General features: G+C 34.3%; 1 protein-coding gene across 6 annotated transcripts; it reads left to right on the top strand.

Moving 5' to 3' along the window:
* Positions 1-991: 991 nt before the first annotated feature.
* LOC142618291 (putative LRR receptor-like serine/threonine-protein kinase At1g06840) lies at positions 992-13,065 on the top strand. Of its 6 annotated transcripts, XM_075791200.1 has the most exons (21): positions 992-1,182; positions 1,595-1,745; positions 2,258-2,329; positions 2,489-2,560; positions 2,822-2,965; positions 3,047-3,118; positions 3,191-3,262; positions 3,469-3,543; positions 4,281-4,349; positions 4,527-4,595; positions 4,760-4,837; positions 5,042-5,128; positions 5,382-5,456; positions 5,639-6,144; positions 6,756-6,914; positions 7,403-7,686; positions 8,727-8,778; positions 9,059-9,309; position 9,616; positions 12,077-12,210; positions 12,626-13,065. In XM_075791200.1, the coding sequence occupies exons 1-21, from the start codon at positions 1,077-1,079 to the stop codon at positions 12,968-12,970; spliced, it is 2,874 nt and encodes a 957-aa protein (XP_075647315.1). In that variant the 5' UTR covers positions 992-1,076; the 3' UTR covers positions 12,971-13,065. The 6 variants fall into 6 exon arrangements, 5 of the variants coding, with proteins under 5 accessions (XP_075647315.1, XP_075647312.1, XP_075647311.1 ...); XR_012841240.1 differs by lacking the exon at position 9,616 and having other exon boundaries at positions 2,243-2,329; positions 12,138-12,210; positions 12,626-12,759; XM_075791197.1 differs by lacking the exons at position 9,616; positions 12,077-12,210.
* The last annotated feature ends 4,403 nt before the right edge of the window (positions 13,066-17,468 follow it).

Raw genomic sequence — 17,468 nt, 5'->3', positions numbered from 1 at the left:
TTTACCCAAAAAATATAAGAGTGCCTGCTCAAAAGGTAATATATATATATATATATATATATATATGTGAAATTTATTTATTTATTTTATATATATTTCATTGTTATTAAAAAAAATTTAACTTCTATAAAAGTTAAATATAATTTTTTTTTTTTTGTCATGACATGTTTATCCAAACCAAATCTTTCTTTACCCAGCGCCCCCCACAAAAAAAAAAAAAAAAAAAAAAAAAAAAAAAAAAAAAATCTAAAACCACTCTCTACTTTTCCCGTTGGTTTCATGGCAAACAAACAAATCCTGAAATTCACCATTACACAAGATTATCGAGAAACCACCACAGGGATTGTTTTGGATTCCGCAACGGTGCATTGCGGCTTGACTCACCTTGTTGGTCGAGACTGGGAACGTTAGGATTTGACGGTAGCTTTTTGTAGTCTCACTTTCAGTCTCAGAGTTACAGAGCTTCCTCTTTTTGGGTCTATTTTTAAAATTTACATGCATTGATTTTTTTTTGTTACTGCTACATTTAAAACTAACACGAAAAACTTTGGTGACTGACAGAGATGGCTGTGATCACCATCAACAACTTAAATGCTAGTTATTATGGCGACCTGGTCAGGAAGATACAACTATTGACAAGGTCTCATTTTTCAAACTTGAAATTGTATTCTCTGGTTAATAATCAATTGCAGCTTATATTGTCTACTTGCATTGTTCTGGTTTTTCAACATTTTAGTCTTGTTATTCTAGTAACTGGTACTGATGTATACCCCTCTCTCTCTATTGGGTCAACCTTAATATGCACAATTTTTGTGGTTGCTTTGTTCTGTCTCAATGTTGAGTGATTCTCTTATTTTATTCCCTAATAGTTGGAGATTTTTTCTCTGCTTTACTCACTGTTGAGTTCTTTGATTATTCATTTATTTTACCTTAGTTATTTTAGAATTTAATAGCATGAGTTTTGATAGTTCTTTCATATTATATATAAGGTGGAGTACTTGGATATTACCACAATTTATAGTCTTGGGTACTAATAAGAGGATTTTTAGAGTTCTGGGCTTCGATGCGTTAGTGGGATGTATCGGTCAAAAGTTTGGACGTTTGGATTATTTATTGTTGCATGGTTGTGTCATTCTTTGCTTCTCATCGGAGCTCAGAATCCGATTACCAACCCCGAAGAAGGTGAATTTGCTTTATTTTGTTGCTCTTTTGGATTTCATGATTCACAAGCTTCTTTTGTGCTTAAGTTCTTCAGGGGATGCTTGTTTAGAGTTCTCACAAAGGGCATGCACACGTTTTTCTGAAAATTTACTCATGAACTCTCTAATAACTCATTTTAGTGTAATTTCACATGTCAAATATTCACTTACTGAAGTCGGGAGTGGTTATTGTTGCATGTAGTTGAGCTGTAGAGGTTATTTGATTCATTGATTGTCTATGCCTCAAAACTTGAGGCTACTAACAACATTGATGCATGTTTTTAAGATAACATTGGGTTCCTTTAATGCAGCTACCCTGATACTGGAATTATGGAAACACAAGTACCATCAAAGATGTTGATGAAACAGTGATTAACATTTGTATTAATTTGCAGTGAGGGCTTTGAGGGCCATCAAGAGCAGTTTGATAGATCCTAATGGGAATCTGAGTGATTGGGATCGAGGAGATCCATGTACATCAAATTGGACAGCGGTTTTTTGCTACAATAAAGCATTAGACGATGGATATCTACATGTTCAACGATTGTATGATTTTAATCTTTTGTGATTTTTATTTCTGTCAGAGAGCATTATTGACATGAATAATGTTGCATATTTTCTTTCACTTAGAACACTTTTTTCTTACTTTTTTTTCTTTTCTCCCCCTCACATGATGAGATGTATATTATTCCACTTTTATATTTACTCATTAATGGGTGCAGGGAACAAACTTCCTTAATCATGTAGTTCATTTGAGATTAAAAGAAATGTATTAGGACAGGATATATTATCCACATATCTCTCAATGTTCGCTAGCATCTCCTAATGAGTTTAAAATTTGTCTTCGTGATCTTTTGATTTATTGATATATTATAATTTATTGCCTACAAACGCATTGTTATGTAATGCCTATCATTATATTTGATTTAGACACTAGTCACAAATTAACATATATGACTATTAAGCTTTGAGAAAACTTGGCTATTAATTGTAGGCTTTTCTTATGAAGACTTAGCAATGGCACTTTAATAATATTGTTTTAGGCTGCTTCTCTACAGGGTACTACTGCGTATGAATTTGTCAGGAACTTTATCACCAGAGCTTGGCCGCCTATCAAATTTGAAAATATTGTAAGGCAAAGGATATCTGAAGGCTGATTTTTTGTGATACAAATATCTTTATCTGAATCACAGTTTTCGGAGACCTCTTTCACTCAATAGTCTAGAATCCCATGGTAGTATTGGTTACTTATCTTACTGATATATTTTTCTCTATCTACTCTGTTGAAGGGATTTTATGTGGAACAACATTAGTGGGAGTATACCAAAGGAGATAGGCAGTATTACCTCTTTGGAACTCTTGTAAGTTGAGCAATTTCTATCTAGAATAAGTTAGATACTAGATATTGTTATTAGATGATTAATTATATACTTGTACTGTTAAGAAATGCTGATTTGCTTCTAGTTCATGCCTTTAAAGTCGTTGAGTTTTAAATAGTATAGGAGATAATCCTTATGTCTAATTTACTTTAGATGTCAGCATTTTTCTGAATACTTGGTATTTTAATTTTGCAGTACATTTGCTTTGTCTCTAATTCTATATGTGCTATTCTGTGTTTCCAGGCTTCTGAATGGAAACCAATTAACAGGTCCCTTACCGGAACAGCTTGGTTATCTTCCAAACCTGGACAGAATACAAATTGACCAAAACCAAATATCAGGACCACTACCTAAATCATTTGCAAACTTGAATAAAACAAAGCACTTGTAAGGGTGTTCCTGATGCTATACCGTCTAAAATCAGTTTGACAATGACTGACCCTTTTACTTTTTCTTTTTTATGAGCAGTCATATGAACAATAATTTGATCAGTGGGCAAATCCCGCCTGAGCTATCCAGATTACCGAGTCTTGCTCACTTGTAAGTATTTAGTCATATTCTTAAATTTCATCTGAGTTATCTGTTAGGTGAGTGACCATCTTCAACTTGCAGCCTTCTTGATAATAACAACTTATCAGGATATCTTCCAGAAGAGTTCTTCAAACTGCCAAATTTACAGATACTGTATGTTTTTTGCTTTCCTAGAACATACATATATTTGTTTATACATAAATATATTTACATTAAATTTTTTTTTTAATTTTTTTGTTTTTTGCTTTTCATCTTTAACAGGGCTATAATTTTCTAAACTTTCCTTTTTCTACAATGTAAGATTACTCAAGTAATCTTTTTTCAAGTTTCTTAGAACTTTCATTTTCTTTGTTTTGCAGTCAATTGGATAACAATAACTTCAATGGGACTACAATTCCCGCTAATTATAGCAAAATGTCTAAATTGCTGAAGTTGTAAGTTCATATCATTATTGTATATTTGTAACTAGGTACCAAAAGTAAAGGTGGAGCATGGTGCTAGCCTTGAAGAGTAAGGCTGAATTTTTTGTTTTTTTTTGGGGGACTTAATGATTAAATAAGGTATATTCCCCCCCTAAAATGAAAACCTGAAATAAAGAGGAAAATACTAGCAAAATAAGAAGTAATATAAGATAGAGTGGTTTACATTCTGTTGGGATAATACATAAATTATTCCAACATTGATTGAAAACAAATGCTTTTCTATTGGTAAGTGACACTGACACGCACTCTGTCGGTCTTGAATCCATGACCTCACCTTCCATCCCATTATTATGGGAGAATGACGTGCCAGTTGAGCTATAGCTCATTGGCATTTGAAAAGGAATACAAATGGGAAGTTCCTCAACCTAGAAGTGTTGTTGGTTTTAGTCCAACTAAGGTGCCATGAGGTATTTCATTGCACTTTGCTGAAATTTCAAGGCAACTGGTACACTGAACAAGTTAGGATTTCCTTGATTAGTCCTTTACCATTTAATGTTCCATATCATTTTTATGTAGTCTGCTCAAGTTGTAAAGTGTCTCCATTATCTTAATCGGATAAAACAAACCTTTCATGTTCTTAGATGCTTTGTACACTTGCAAGATGGCAATTAAGGAGTATGCACATTCACATGTCATGTGATATTTCGTGGCAAGATTGATAATATTTGTGTTTTGGTTGGATTTTCCAGGAGCCTTAGGAACTGCAGTTTGCAAGGACCAATTCCTGATTTTAGCCAAATACCAAACCTCCTTTATCTGTAAGTTACTTTATTATTTTTTCTCCTTTTTAGAATCATTTTACCATGATCAAGTATGGCTTTTAAATCAGAAATAAATAAACACACCAGGCTGAATACAATTTTCTCTTTTCTTTATAATAACAAATCCACTAGCTACTTATACTTTCTTCATGTTTTACTTTATATAAATTTTAGAGACCTCAGTTCAAATCAGCTAAATGGAACCATACCTCCAGATAGGTTTTCTAAAAATATCACGACTATGTAAGATTCTCCATTTTTTGAACGAGATGTCATTCTTTTTTCTTTTTTCTTTTATTTTATTGTTATTTATTTTTTTGCATTTGAATTTCTGTCAATTTTTTAAGATAATTTATACCCACAATTCCCTTGACTTATGATATCAATTATTTGAGCAATACGCTCAGCTTGTTATCCTACAACCGTCTTACTGGAGCAATTCCCTCCAACTTTTCGGTTTCGGATCTTCATGATCTTCAAAAACTGTGAGTAGTGTCCCTTTGTTCTCCCTCCTTTTGTGTTTACTTCTATAATTCAATGTTATTGTAAATTATTCCATATAAATCTGAATTTGAGATTGCGTTTATCTCAACCATAAAATTTTAAATTTACTAGTTAATATCAGTAAATAAATTAAACTGTTAATAAAATAATTGGATTTTTCTTTGGTAAACTACTCCCCATGGCAGGTCGATTGCAAACAATTTATTGAGTGGCTCTGTTCCATCCTTCATTTGGGAAAATAGGGCTCTGAGAGGAATGGAGAAACTTACAGTGTAAGACCTGAATGACAATGTTGCTATCCCTTGGTTAAAAGTGTCATCATCTTTTGGTATGGGTGTGTGTGAGTCCATTCATGCTCTCAAGCATCTTTTTCTTGTAATGGTGAAAATTTGAGATTTTGCCTTGTTCTGATTACGGAATGGCCTTTTGTAAAATTCAAAGGTGTAACCTCCCAGGTTGACTTTAATAAATTTACTCTCATACTAGATTTTCTAAGCTATTGCTTTTGGCTCTTTGTTAATTCAGGGAGTTGCAGAATAATAAGCTTTCAAATATTACATTTACGGGCACTGCTTATCTACCTCTAAATGTCACTGTCTGGTTTGCTTCTATACCTCCTTCCCAATTTTCGCTTCTTAATTAGTTTCAAATAGAACCTGATTGCATCTTCAAAATGTGAATACTTGTTTAAATATTTTGGATGTGAGCTTTTTAATTTTAGTTTTGCGAGGATTGACAGACATAGCACATTGATGTGATCAAGTCTCATTTTTAACTTTCAGGCTTCAAGGGAATCCCTTATGCTTGGACTCCAAGTTAGCCCAGTTTTGTGTGTCTCAACCCAAGGATAAAAATAACAGTCAGAGTTCAACAAATAACACTTCAGTTTGTCCAGCTCAAGCATGCCTACCTCCTTATGAATATTCACCTACATCTCCAGTAGATTGTTTCTGTGCTTCTCCTTTGTTTGTTGAATATCGGTTGAAAAGCCCTGGATTCTCGGATTTTCTTCGGTACAGACATACGTTTGAGAAATTCTTGACATCTACTCTTAACTTGTTTCATTATCAGCTGTACATTGATTCATTTGTATGGGAAGAAGGACCTCGACTGGGAATGCAATTGAAGTTTTTTCCTGTATATGATGCTGAAAACAGCACACATGTCTTTAATAGGAGTGAGATTCAGAGAATCTTTGATATGTTCACATCATGGAAAATTAAAAATTTTGACATTTTTGGACCTTATGAAATTATCAGCTTCTCTCTACTGGGCTTCTATAAAGATGGTTTGTCTCAAAACCCTTATCTGATATATTTTTGTAATAGAGCTTTCTTGAAGTTGGAACTAATGCTTATTTTTCTGTTCAATGATGTAGAAATTTCTTCTATAATTTATTTGATCTATAACGTGAAGTCCTCTATACTTCAAAGACAATATTAGGCTCATGGCATTATTCTCTGTTATTATTTTTTGTTTATATTCTGAGTTACGTGGTATGTCTGTGAGTGGCACATTAAGTGGAGATCACCTTTTCTTTTTCTGCCAACAACATTGAGAAAGGCTTGATCTACACAGTTCAATGATTTGATTTCACCATGGTGATGCTATGTTCTGTATAAACAGACAATTGCACCACTGTGATCCAGCACACAAGTGAATAACTGCTATGCTAAGTTCAAGTTTTTTTTTTTTTGTAATTTTTTGGGCAATTAAGCTGTGTTCTACATTGATCAAGATGGCAGCTTTAACACCCTCTCACTTATGACTTGACCCCAAGGATAGATGAACTATATGACTCAATCACATCTTCCCTTCTTTCATGTATTCATATGTGAGTTGACTATTGTTGTAAAGTTTTGATTTAGTTTGTGCTCATAGTTCTCACCAATGTCACAGATGGTGCCAACTCTCCAAGTTCTGGTTTAAGCAAAGGTGCACTGGCTGGCCTAGTACTGGGGACCATTGCAGGTGCAGTTACATTGTCTGCAGTTGTTATTCTACTGATATTGAGAATGCATGTGGGGAATTACCATTCACTTTCAAGAAGACATCATTGTGAGTATCTTATGTTTATGAAGTTAGGGTTTTCAAGTATATATGTCATGATTTTTTCTTTTCCTGTAATTGTTTGTGTTCTACATCCTGATTAGGCTTGTCAATTGGGCACAGATACTAGTCCAATTATAAAGGCCTTAGCCTGGCTTGGTCAATATCTTAGCCCTATCTCAGCTAATGCTGCAGGGCAAACTTCAGCCAAGTTTGGGCTAGCCTTTGATTGGAAGCATCATTTAGAGATAAATAACAATCAATAAAAAATACCATTACCATAAGACTTGGTATTTTGACAAACAACCACTCAGCAACTATTTTATTAATGTTTTTGACTTGTAAGATGCAATTTGTACGCGTAAGTATAAATAAAATGTTCGGATAAACAGTGCATAAGTTTATCAGGTATTTTAAAACAAATGGCACTGCATCTTTTTGTGCAGCATCTATCACTATGTTTTCATTTTAACATTGGACCTATATGTAAAATGCAGCGTCTACGTGCTCCATAAAAATTGTTGGGTTGAAGGATTTCACTTATAGAGAAATGGCTGTAGCGACAAACAACTTTGAAAAGTCCACACAGGTTGGAGGAGGAGGGTATGGTAAGGTTTATAAAGGCATTCTAGCTGATGGTACAGTTGTGGCCATAAAACGTGCACGAGAGGGATCCTTACAGGGTGTGAAGGAGTTCTTGACAGAGATAGAATTTTTGTCAAGGTTACATCATCAAAACCTTGTGTCTTTGATTGGATATTGTGATGAAGAAGGTGAACAGGTACTTTTTCTCATCTATATATGGGTTAGGATCAAGTTATACTTGGTGTAACTTTAAATAATATTACATCACCTAAGAACTTATTCTGAAAATCCCATAGTTGGATTACATGTTCTCTATGTTCTTAATACGCATGCCAAATTTTTTGTGAATCTGATGTTGTTTATTATTTGATCCATAAAATAATCTTTTATACATAATTTTAAAATACAAAAAACTTGAGATTTAAGCATTTTCTAGATGAGAATCATCTCGAAATTTTACAAGAATGAAAGGTATAAGAAGAAAATCCAATTCAATAGTAAACTTATCAAAATTTGCCATAAAAAAATATTCATTGGTGTAACATTGCATAAAGTTACACTAGATGTAAATTAAACCCAAACCTATATATATAATCAATAAAAGATTGGATTATCCATCAGTCTTATTATTGGGTACCCAAGGAGATGATTCCCATCAACTTAGGAATTTGATGCAATTAAACCAAATGAATATGAAAGCTGTAAGAGTAAAAAAAAAATTAAAAGAAAAAGAAATATGCAAAATCGTGTAAATAAGTTCTTTGAATAGTTGCTAAAAGTCTTGTAGCTCAATTGACACATTTTGGTGTTTCCAATGGAGACGTTGAGGGTTCAAAACTTCAAATTCCCCCTCTCCCATTATATCTATCAAATTATCAAAAAAAGCATATAGCTACTTTGAATAGTTGCAAACAATGAAAGAAATCAAATTCAATCTAGAGATATTACAAATGAGATTCAGCCAAATTTGTTGCTTAATAATGGATAAGCATATACAGAGTTCTTCTTGATTAAAGGATTTTTGGCTCTAAGAAATGGATTAAAAACTTAAATATGTCCATTCTCAATGAACTTGAGATAATGTAGTTTTACATTTACTTCTTCATGAGCAATATTTCTTCTCCTGCAAAATTGTGTGGCTTTATTGGGGCTAGCCTTTTCTTGGTCTCTGTTGCTTAATATGTTTTGAAAATTTTGCTTGGGAAGAGCTTCACATAAGTATTGTTTTGCATGCAGATGTTGGTCTATGAGTTTATGTCAAATGGTACTTTAAGGGATCACCTTTCTGGTACACCTTATATTCATTCTTTAAGCTTGCCTTTTATTGATCTCACTATAATATTTTCTAGGTGTTCCTCATTGCGTGTGAATGCAAGTAAACTTGCAATTTATAACTAAACTTGCAATTTATAACTTGCAACAGTACACCTCCCCCCCTCCCTCCCCCTCCCTCTCCCCCCTTTCTTTTCTATCTTTTTTTTTTTGGAGCTAAATGTAACCATTTTAATTTTCAAATTTTGCACCTCATCTTATTGAGCTTATTAGGGGTCATGTGTGCAATAATACAGCTAAGTGTAAAGAACCTCTGAGTTTTGCAATGAGATTGAGAATTGCCCTGGGAGCGGCCAAGGGCATCCTCTATCTACATACTGAAGCCAATCCTCCTATATTTCACCGAGATATCAAGGCTAGCAACATATTATTGGACTCTAAGTATATGGCAAAAGTTGCTGATTTTGGACTTTCACGACTTGCACCAGTTCCAGATATTGAAGGGATAGTGCCTGCTCATGTATCCACTGTTGTGAAGGGGACGCCAGTAAGACTTTCTCTTTTTCTTTTTTTAATAATAGGTGACGCTAGTAAGACTCTTATAATTGATGTTTAACTAATAGAATTATAAAATTCGTATGTGTCTAGGTTGATGAGTGAGTTTTGCCCCCTTTGTATCACTGATTTTGTTATCAGTGTTCTCCAGCTATGGCTCAAGTGCCACTTGTTAATTGCCTATAATTTTTATATGTTTCAACATTTGATTGTCTAGCCTGGGCTCTTGACCCTTCTTGGAAAAACAATAAAAATGAATTGATAATATAGTGTTGTCCATTTCCATTTTTGTTTTAAGGGTTAATTGCAAAAAAAAAAAAAAAAAAAAAAATCCCTAAATTATGGGATACTTGCACACCACAAAGTTTGAAAATTTGCAATCAACATTCTAATTGAAACAATTGTGCCAATAGGTGCCTTGTCATCCAAATTAGTTCGGGTTAAGGTTAATGGTCACTCGTGATTTGCGCATGACCCTCAAAGGGTTAAACGATAGATCTACTCTTTTTAGTTACTAAATAACTAAAATACCCTTACTAACTGCTGACTTTCACTAAAATACCTGACTGATGTAACACAAAAGTAGAAAAATAAAGATAGAGTAGGACAAATCTTAAGCTTCACCTCTTAGAATATGCCCGTAAACTTTAGGCATCACCACCTAAGAGTGCTTGGAATCACTACCAAGCAAGAGAAACATTATCTAATAAGAAAATTTTTATTCAATTTATACTAATTTCACAATTACAAGAGCCACTATTTTAATCGTTAGTTTAGGCACCAGATTTATTTATGATTTTTACTTATTTGAGACACCAGATTGTAGACTTTTATTTGAATTTTGAATTAGTTTGGGCTTTATTGTGATTAAGGATTTTGTGGGATTTAGTTGTGGCATGATTAAAATTTTCCATATTGATGTAATCTTGGAAGCACTATTAAAATAATGGCTCTTGTAATCATGACGACATTGCATTTTGAATAATAATTTCTTGATGAGAAATCCTCTCTTTTTTGGTGGTGATTCCAAGCACCCTTAGGTAGTGAAGCCTTGGGTTTTTCCCTTTTTGTATCTTATTTCTTGCTTTCCTTACTATGTTCTGCATCAACTTGATATCAAACGATTACAAGAGCAACTATTTTAATAGAGCAACTATTTGCTTGATTTTCTTGATTCTTGTCATCTTTGTACTTGATTGTTGACCCCCTGTACACTCTCTGTGTACTCGGGTGTCCATTTTTTATATCAATAAAACTTATTACTTATAAAAAAATAAATAAAATAAGCAACTATTTTAATAGGGCTTTACTTACCATTTTTTTTTAATAGGGCTTCCAGGCTTATATCAATATGAAAAGCTCTAATCATGCCACAATTAAATCTGATAAAATCATCAATCACAATGAATTCAAAATTCAAAATAAAGTCAGGCATCTTAATGAATTAGTATTATTTTGATTGGTAAGTTATGCATGCATCAGTGGGTATTGAACCCACAGCTTCACCTTCCATCCCATTATTATGGGAGGAGGAAGTGCAAATTGAACTATAACTTATTGACCTAGTATCTCAAAGAATATCTGAAATAATTTTGGTACTCCTTGCGTCATAAACTCACTCAAAAATTAGTAAGAATAAGTCTCCCTCTCCATCTCAAACTATGCCAACCGATTCTCGTGCTTGACCTAATCCACAATATCCCAAACAAGCTGTTTCCATCTCATGACACACTCTTGCTTGTCTCACAGCAACACCCACTGGAATAGTCCATATACTCCCATTCAATGTTGATTAGGGTTATGAATTTCGGGAGACACTTGCATGGGCCTCAATCCCTTACTGTTGCATGATCCATTTGACCTTCCCATTTCATTTGTGCCACAGCCGCCTCTCTCTCCAACCCCTCCACATTCTCCCCCTTTTCTTCCTCCGCTAACGCTAGGATCAAAATCGCCTTCCCTTTTCCCCACCAACTCCAACCTCCAATTCAGTAACTTATGGCAAGGCTTCCTCCATGCCACTACTTCCTCCAACATTTTAAGTCCACAACTACCTCTTCATCAACCCCATCCCCCCCCCCCCCCAAAAAAAAGGGCATCTTTTGGGATTGTATAATATTTTCTATACATCATCTTCTTGCCACTTTCCTCCTTGATGACTCAGCCAATGCCTATTCACTTTGCTTTCCCAGTATTGCATCCATTCATTTGTTTCGCTATGTGTAACACTTGCTCATCACCTCCGCATACCTTGATTGGATGACCTAATTGAACTTTGAGTTCACCTAGTCAAGCACATGAGTCGTTGAGTTTGAAATGTGCAAGTTACATAAACATTAAATTTGACCTTATTTGGATGGCAGGGTTGTAGATTGGCACAATTGTTTCAATTAGGGTGTTGATTGCAAGGTTTTATTAGGATGCAAAGTGCATGTATTCCCATATATATGTGTATATATATATATATATATATATATATCGATTTGTAAGTTATACTCATATCCAATGGATTTCGAATCCACAATCTCAGCCTTCATCCCATTACGTGTCAGTTGAGCTATTGGTTATTGGCAATCCCCATAGTTTAGGGTGGTTTTTTGCAATTAACCATTTGTTTAAATTATAAATTCATACAACAATTTTAAAAATAAAAAATAAATGTAACTCAAACTAGATGAGATAGACTTAATAGTATGCCATTGGAGATGTAAATGATGTCTATTTCTTTATTCTCATATTCTCTGAATTAAATTTGTAAGGTTACCTTGATCCGGAGTATATCTTAACTCGTAAACTAACAGACAAGAGTGATGTTTATAGCCTTGGTGTTGTATTTCTTGAACTCTTGACCGGGAAGCAGCCAATCTCTCATGGCAAAAACATTGTTAGAGAGGTAAAACCTTATAGACTTATTTACCTTGGATTTTATAGGGCCTAATGGTATATCAGGTCCTCGTGCATGAAGGGAAATTGTTCTTCTATAATTTGTTTTATTTGTGCAGGGTAAAGTTTGATAACTTTCAGTTATGTCCTCATTTGCAAATGAGGATGTCTCTTGTCTTTACAAATTTGAATGAGAAATATCCTCATTTGCAAAATTTAGTTTTAACTTTAGTAAAACATTGAAATCCTTTTGAAATCTTCACTTTCAGCCTTATATGAAACACTCGTTTACTTCTATATCAGCTATGATCATTTTGGCATATAGTTCATATTATTTGATCCTTTGGATACTTTGGCTTAAATTTATGTAATAAAATGGTATCTCATAGTTTATATTAAAAAAAAATGGTTTCTATCTGTTTCAGGTTAATGTTGAGTGTAAATCTGGTATGATCTTTTCGACCATCGATGGGCGAATGGGATTTTATCCTCGTGAATGTGTGGTGAAATTTTTAAATTTGGCTCTCAATTGTTGTCAAGATAAGACAAATGCTAGACCTTCAATGGCAGAGGTGGATCGAGAACTTGAAAGTATATGGCATATGATGCCTGATTCCGACATTAGATCAGCAGGTCCTATAGTCACTAATGCTGAAAAGGTCGCAACTCCACCATCATCATCCTCTATAGTGAAGGATTCTTATGTGTCATCAGAGATATCTGCCATTGAACTTGTTAGTGGAGTCATTCCATCCATTACACCTAGATAAAAAGCTTTTCGAAAAATAATGTTGTATGAGAACTTGATATGTTATGATCTTGAAATTTTGAATTGGGAAATGATATTTACAATCATCTTGTTTGTTGATGTTGTGTAAAGTCTTACTCTTCGATCTTCATTATATATTGTAAACTAATTAGTTAAGAGCAGTAGATGGTGTAATAATTAAAAAAAAACTAATACTGTTCAATAAATGGAGTTGTTGATGCTTGATGGTGAAATTTTGAAATACAATTGATAAGAAACATAAACGTTTATGGAGTATGTGCTATTCGATACAATCTTCCAAAGGGACACTGAGCAGTCCTGAAGCTACAAGGGAAAAAAAAAAAGATTTGATTGAAATTCTTTTCATGAAAACTGCCTCCATACACATTGATATGAATAGGGTGGTGGTCACTCAATTAGCATTGAATCGCTATGGATCCTTAGAGAGGCTGTACAATACAATATTGGACTTGGTTCTTACAATGAACTTGTTAGATTCAGATCAATAAGGCCCTTTTAAGTCTGGGCTTATGGAGGAGCTTGGGAACAAACCAAAATTGGGGCAAATTGAGTCCCAAACTTGGGGTCCACTTTTACCAATAGGAGGTTGGTGAATTGAACTTATAAAATTCATAAATGAAAGTCATCCTATCTAATCAAGTCAAATAAAATTTTAACAATAACATAATTATTAATTATTAGCTTTTACTTGTAAATGAATAAAAAAAAATAGTGATAATGTTTATTATATACGGAAAGTGAATAACTTAATTTAAGTAGTTCATGAACAAGTTCGAGTTTTGATTAATAATTTTGGTTCTTAAAGTTTGGATTATTTTAATTTTTGTCTTTTATGTTTCAAAATTTTCATTTTGGCCATTTATGTTTGATTCCATTTTCATATTGGACCTATTGTCCATATCCGTTAGTTATCATTCCGTCCATAATATGTTTTTTCTGCTTATATTAATGAAATTCGTGTATTCCACAACATTTTAGTACTAATATTTCATGAAATAATTAAATATAGAGGGCACTTAACAAATTAGAATAAAATGAAGTACGATTGAACATGTAATCTCAATTGATATTGAACTTGAACTTGACTTGTGTTTGAAATAAAATTAAATAGAGAATCTAAATTTTAATTAATAGTCCCTTTCGATTGTGCTTGTTTACAATCCTAGAGCAAACTAAAGCCCAATATATATATATATATTTACACATTTGCTATTTATAATTGATTTTTTTTATGGTGCATATTTAATTACCATTCCTTAAACACTTAAAAAAAAAACTTTAAGTACTTTAATGACTGCACATTCCCCTCATTTTTACCTCATTAATATCAAAATTACTTTGTCAAAGGATAAACAAAATACCTCAAAGGCTCAAACCCATTTCATCCTAATAGGGTAGGGCAACTTGATCCAACTATATGCTACTCTGATGTGATCCATAATTACATTAAAACTAATCACTTGGAAAGTTCTATAATAATAATAATAATAATAATAATAATAATAATAATAATAATGACTTACAAGTAGGGATGGCAAATGCGCTTCTCCTCACTTGGCCCACCCCTACCCCGCTTCGCCTCGCACAAATTTTCCCCTCCTCGAAAAGATGACTAGGTAGAGATTGGTTTTGCTTGTCTTATAACATCTTGTTGTGCCCCAAATATATACAAATAAATTTATTTATATTTAAATTATTTATATAGTTTAATAATTTATATTTATATATATATATCTTACTTATAATTTATTTATGAAAAAAGAAAAAAAACAATTAATATTGGCCAAAATGGCCCATTAACATTTGATGATGCCAAGAAAATCAGTAGGCTGGATGCTTCGGACTTGAAAGGACTACTGGTTCTTTCTACGGCCTGAAAAAGAAAGAAAAGCGTATCAAAGGTGACCGGGGCTGCCGGCCAAAGATCCTCCGATGGTAAAGTTAGTTTTCCCTCTATGTAATCTGAGTTCCAACTTTTTTGTAGTAAAAACTGAACATACCTTTGCCTTGTCTGAATCAGTCTTTATATAGTGTCTTCATAGACGGTTATCGAAATGGGAACCTCTCCTGGATTCGAGGTTTAAACGTAACTGCCATAACCGTCCAGGAGTTACATTTCTATTTCACAACGGCTACATGACCGTTATGCGTGGGATAAGGGATTGTCACATTTTATTCGGAGATTCTCCCAAGTGTAGTACCCTCGTCCTGAATTTCCTTCGTTGAGTGCACCTGCTGATTCCGTGTAAAATCCTAGTCCATGGACCTTCATGTGGACGAGTCCTCTCAGGGTAGGCTGTGCGCACCCCACGGACGAGGGATGTAGCTTCGCTATCATCCTCTGGACGTCCTTGTTCGTTACCCTCGTCCTGAGGATAACTTCTGGACGGCTGCCGAGGTGATGACCGTCCATGGACGGGTTGGGTGGTTTGAGTGTTTTCATCCCACATCAACATTAATTTTTAAACATTATAATTAGTAGGTATTGTTTCTAAACTATATTTTTTACTAACATCTCGAGTCTAAGAGAGTCGATTTTAGGCTATAAATCGAGTCTTAAAGACTCGATTTTCATGGTCAGATCAAGTCTGATGTGGCATTTTTTCCACGTGGACTCTACCTAAAAATCGAGTATCTGACACTCGATTTACAACTTTCACTTGTTTTTTTGTTTTTTTGTTTTTTTTTTCTTTCTGAGTTTCATTTCCTCATTGCATCTGTCTTCCGGCACAAGGTCAGCCACCACAGGCCCATCGCCGCCGACCAGCAGCGCGACCCAGGCAGCGCTACCCAGGTAGCGCCACCCCCTGCGCGCCTGGGTCGCGACCTGGGTTGCGCGCCTGGGTCTTGCGCCTGGGTCGCGACCCAGGCCGCGCGACCCGCGTAGGTCGCGACTCGCGCAGGTTGCGACCCAAGTCTCGCAGGGGTCGCGACCCAGGCCGCGCAACCTAGGTCGTGACCCAGGTCGCGACCCAGATCGCAACCCAGGTCGCGCAGGGGTCACAACCTAGGCCAAGCGACCTATATCGCGACCTAGGTTGCGACTTGCGCGCCTGGGTCGCAACCCAGGTCGCGACCTGGGTCGCGCGCCTGGGTCGCGACCCAGATCGCGACCTAGGTGGCGCGACCCAGAGATTTCTGGGATTTTTTTTTTTTTTTTGGTGGTTTGTAAATCGAGTCTCTAAGACTCAATTTCCAGGTGGTCACCACGTGGATAAAATGTCATATCAGACGTGATAGCCCTTGGAAATCGAGTCTTTGAGACTCGATTTTGACCCCCAAATTCGACTCTCTTACACTCGAGATGTTAGAATTATATTTACTTTCGCACCAATGCCTACTAACTATATTCTTCAGCAACTGTGGCTAATTGCCCATTTTGGCCATTAATATTTTGACATACTTTTCAATTTCACACAAAAGTGGTATAAAAACTTTGGTAAAATAATTTATTAATAATTATCTTAAGAATAACCATTAGCATGATCTTCTATTTTTATTTTTTTATATTATCATTATATATATATATTGTCGTTTTTTTTTTGGAGAGAATATATTTTGTGTCTTGAATATAATAAGAGTGGCCAACAAATTGAGTTGCAACATATTTGCTTACAAGTTTGGAAACATCAGAGTGACAAGAGTGCGCTTGACTCTACATTTTAGACTGTTTAGTGTCCATCACCCACTCTCACGTTCGAAGAAGTATACGCTATTACGGGCTAACCTTACTTGCTCTGGACGACTCTTGTGGATGAATTGGAGATAGTTCGATTTTTAATTCACCATCATTATTAAATTTAGGTTAGAATTTTAATATATGACCAATTACGTTTACTTAAAAAAAAAGACTAATTATTTATATTTTTATGATAAAATTTGTGTTTAATTTTAAATGTATTCATAGGTATGCATGTGTTATATGCTATTTTTTTATTATAATTTGACTAATTATGTATATTTCTATAATAAAAATTGTGCTTAATTTTAAATGCATCCTTGCGTTTGTATTAGTTACAAGCTAGTTTAAAATAATACATAAAAAATGAATTTATGAATCAAATGGCAAATTACATACGATTGACATGAAAATTGACATGCGTGTTAAGATCATATAGAACATGAAATTCAAAGGTTGGATTTTTTAAATATGAATTTAATAACAAGTTATTTGGTAGTGTAACATTGCTTATAGTTACACCTCAAATGGGTGGTGTAACTATAAGCAATGTTACACTAGCTAGGTGTAACTTGAACCCAACTTCTATATATATATATATATATATATATATATAGAGAGAGAGAGAGAGAGAGAGAGAACTATAAGAGGACTTTTGATTTTATCATAATGGGCCAAATATTACATCACATAAGAATGTGGAAGTTTACTTTGATAGATTCTTTTATTTGTATTCAACTTTAACGTAACGTAAGCACATTACTATAAACTAGTATATAACTTATGCAAATGCATGGAT

Source organism: Castanea sativa, chromosome 12 (assembly GCF_040712315.1).
Source record: "Castanea sativa cultivar Marrone di Chiusa Pesio chromosome 12, ASM4071231v1".
Lineage (NCBI taxonomy): Eukaryota > Viridiplantae > Streptophyta > Magnoliopsida > Fagales > Fagaceae > Castanea > Castanea sativa.
Note: the sequence above shows the minus strand (reverse complement) of the source record. Positions and strands in the feature narration are given on the sequence as shown.

Excerpts from the sequence above, each read along its gene's own strand:
- LOC142618291 (XM_075791200.1), top strand. The coding sequence starts at position 1,077 with ATGTATCGGTCAAAAGTTTGGACGTTTGGATTATTTATTGTTGCATGG. Across the intron at positions 3,544-4,280 it reads ATGTCTAAATTGCTGAAGTT|GAGCCTTAGGAACTGCAGTT; the intron begins GTAAGTTCATAT and ends TGGATTTTCCAG. Across the intron at positions 5,457-5,638 it reads CCTCTAAATGTCACTGTCTG|GCTTCAAGGGAATCCCTTAT; the intron begins GTTTGCTTCTAT and ends TTTAACTTTCAG.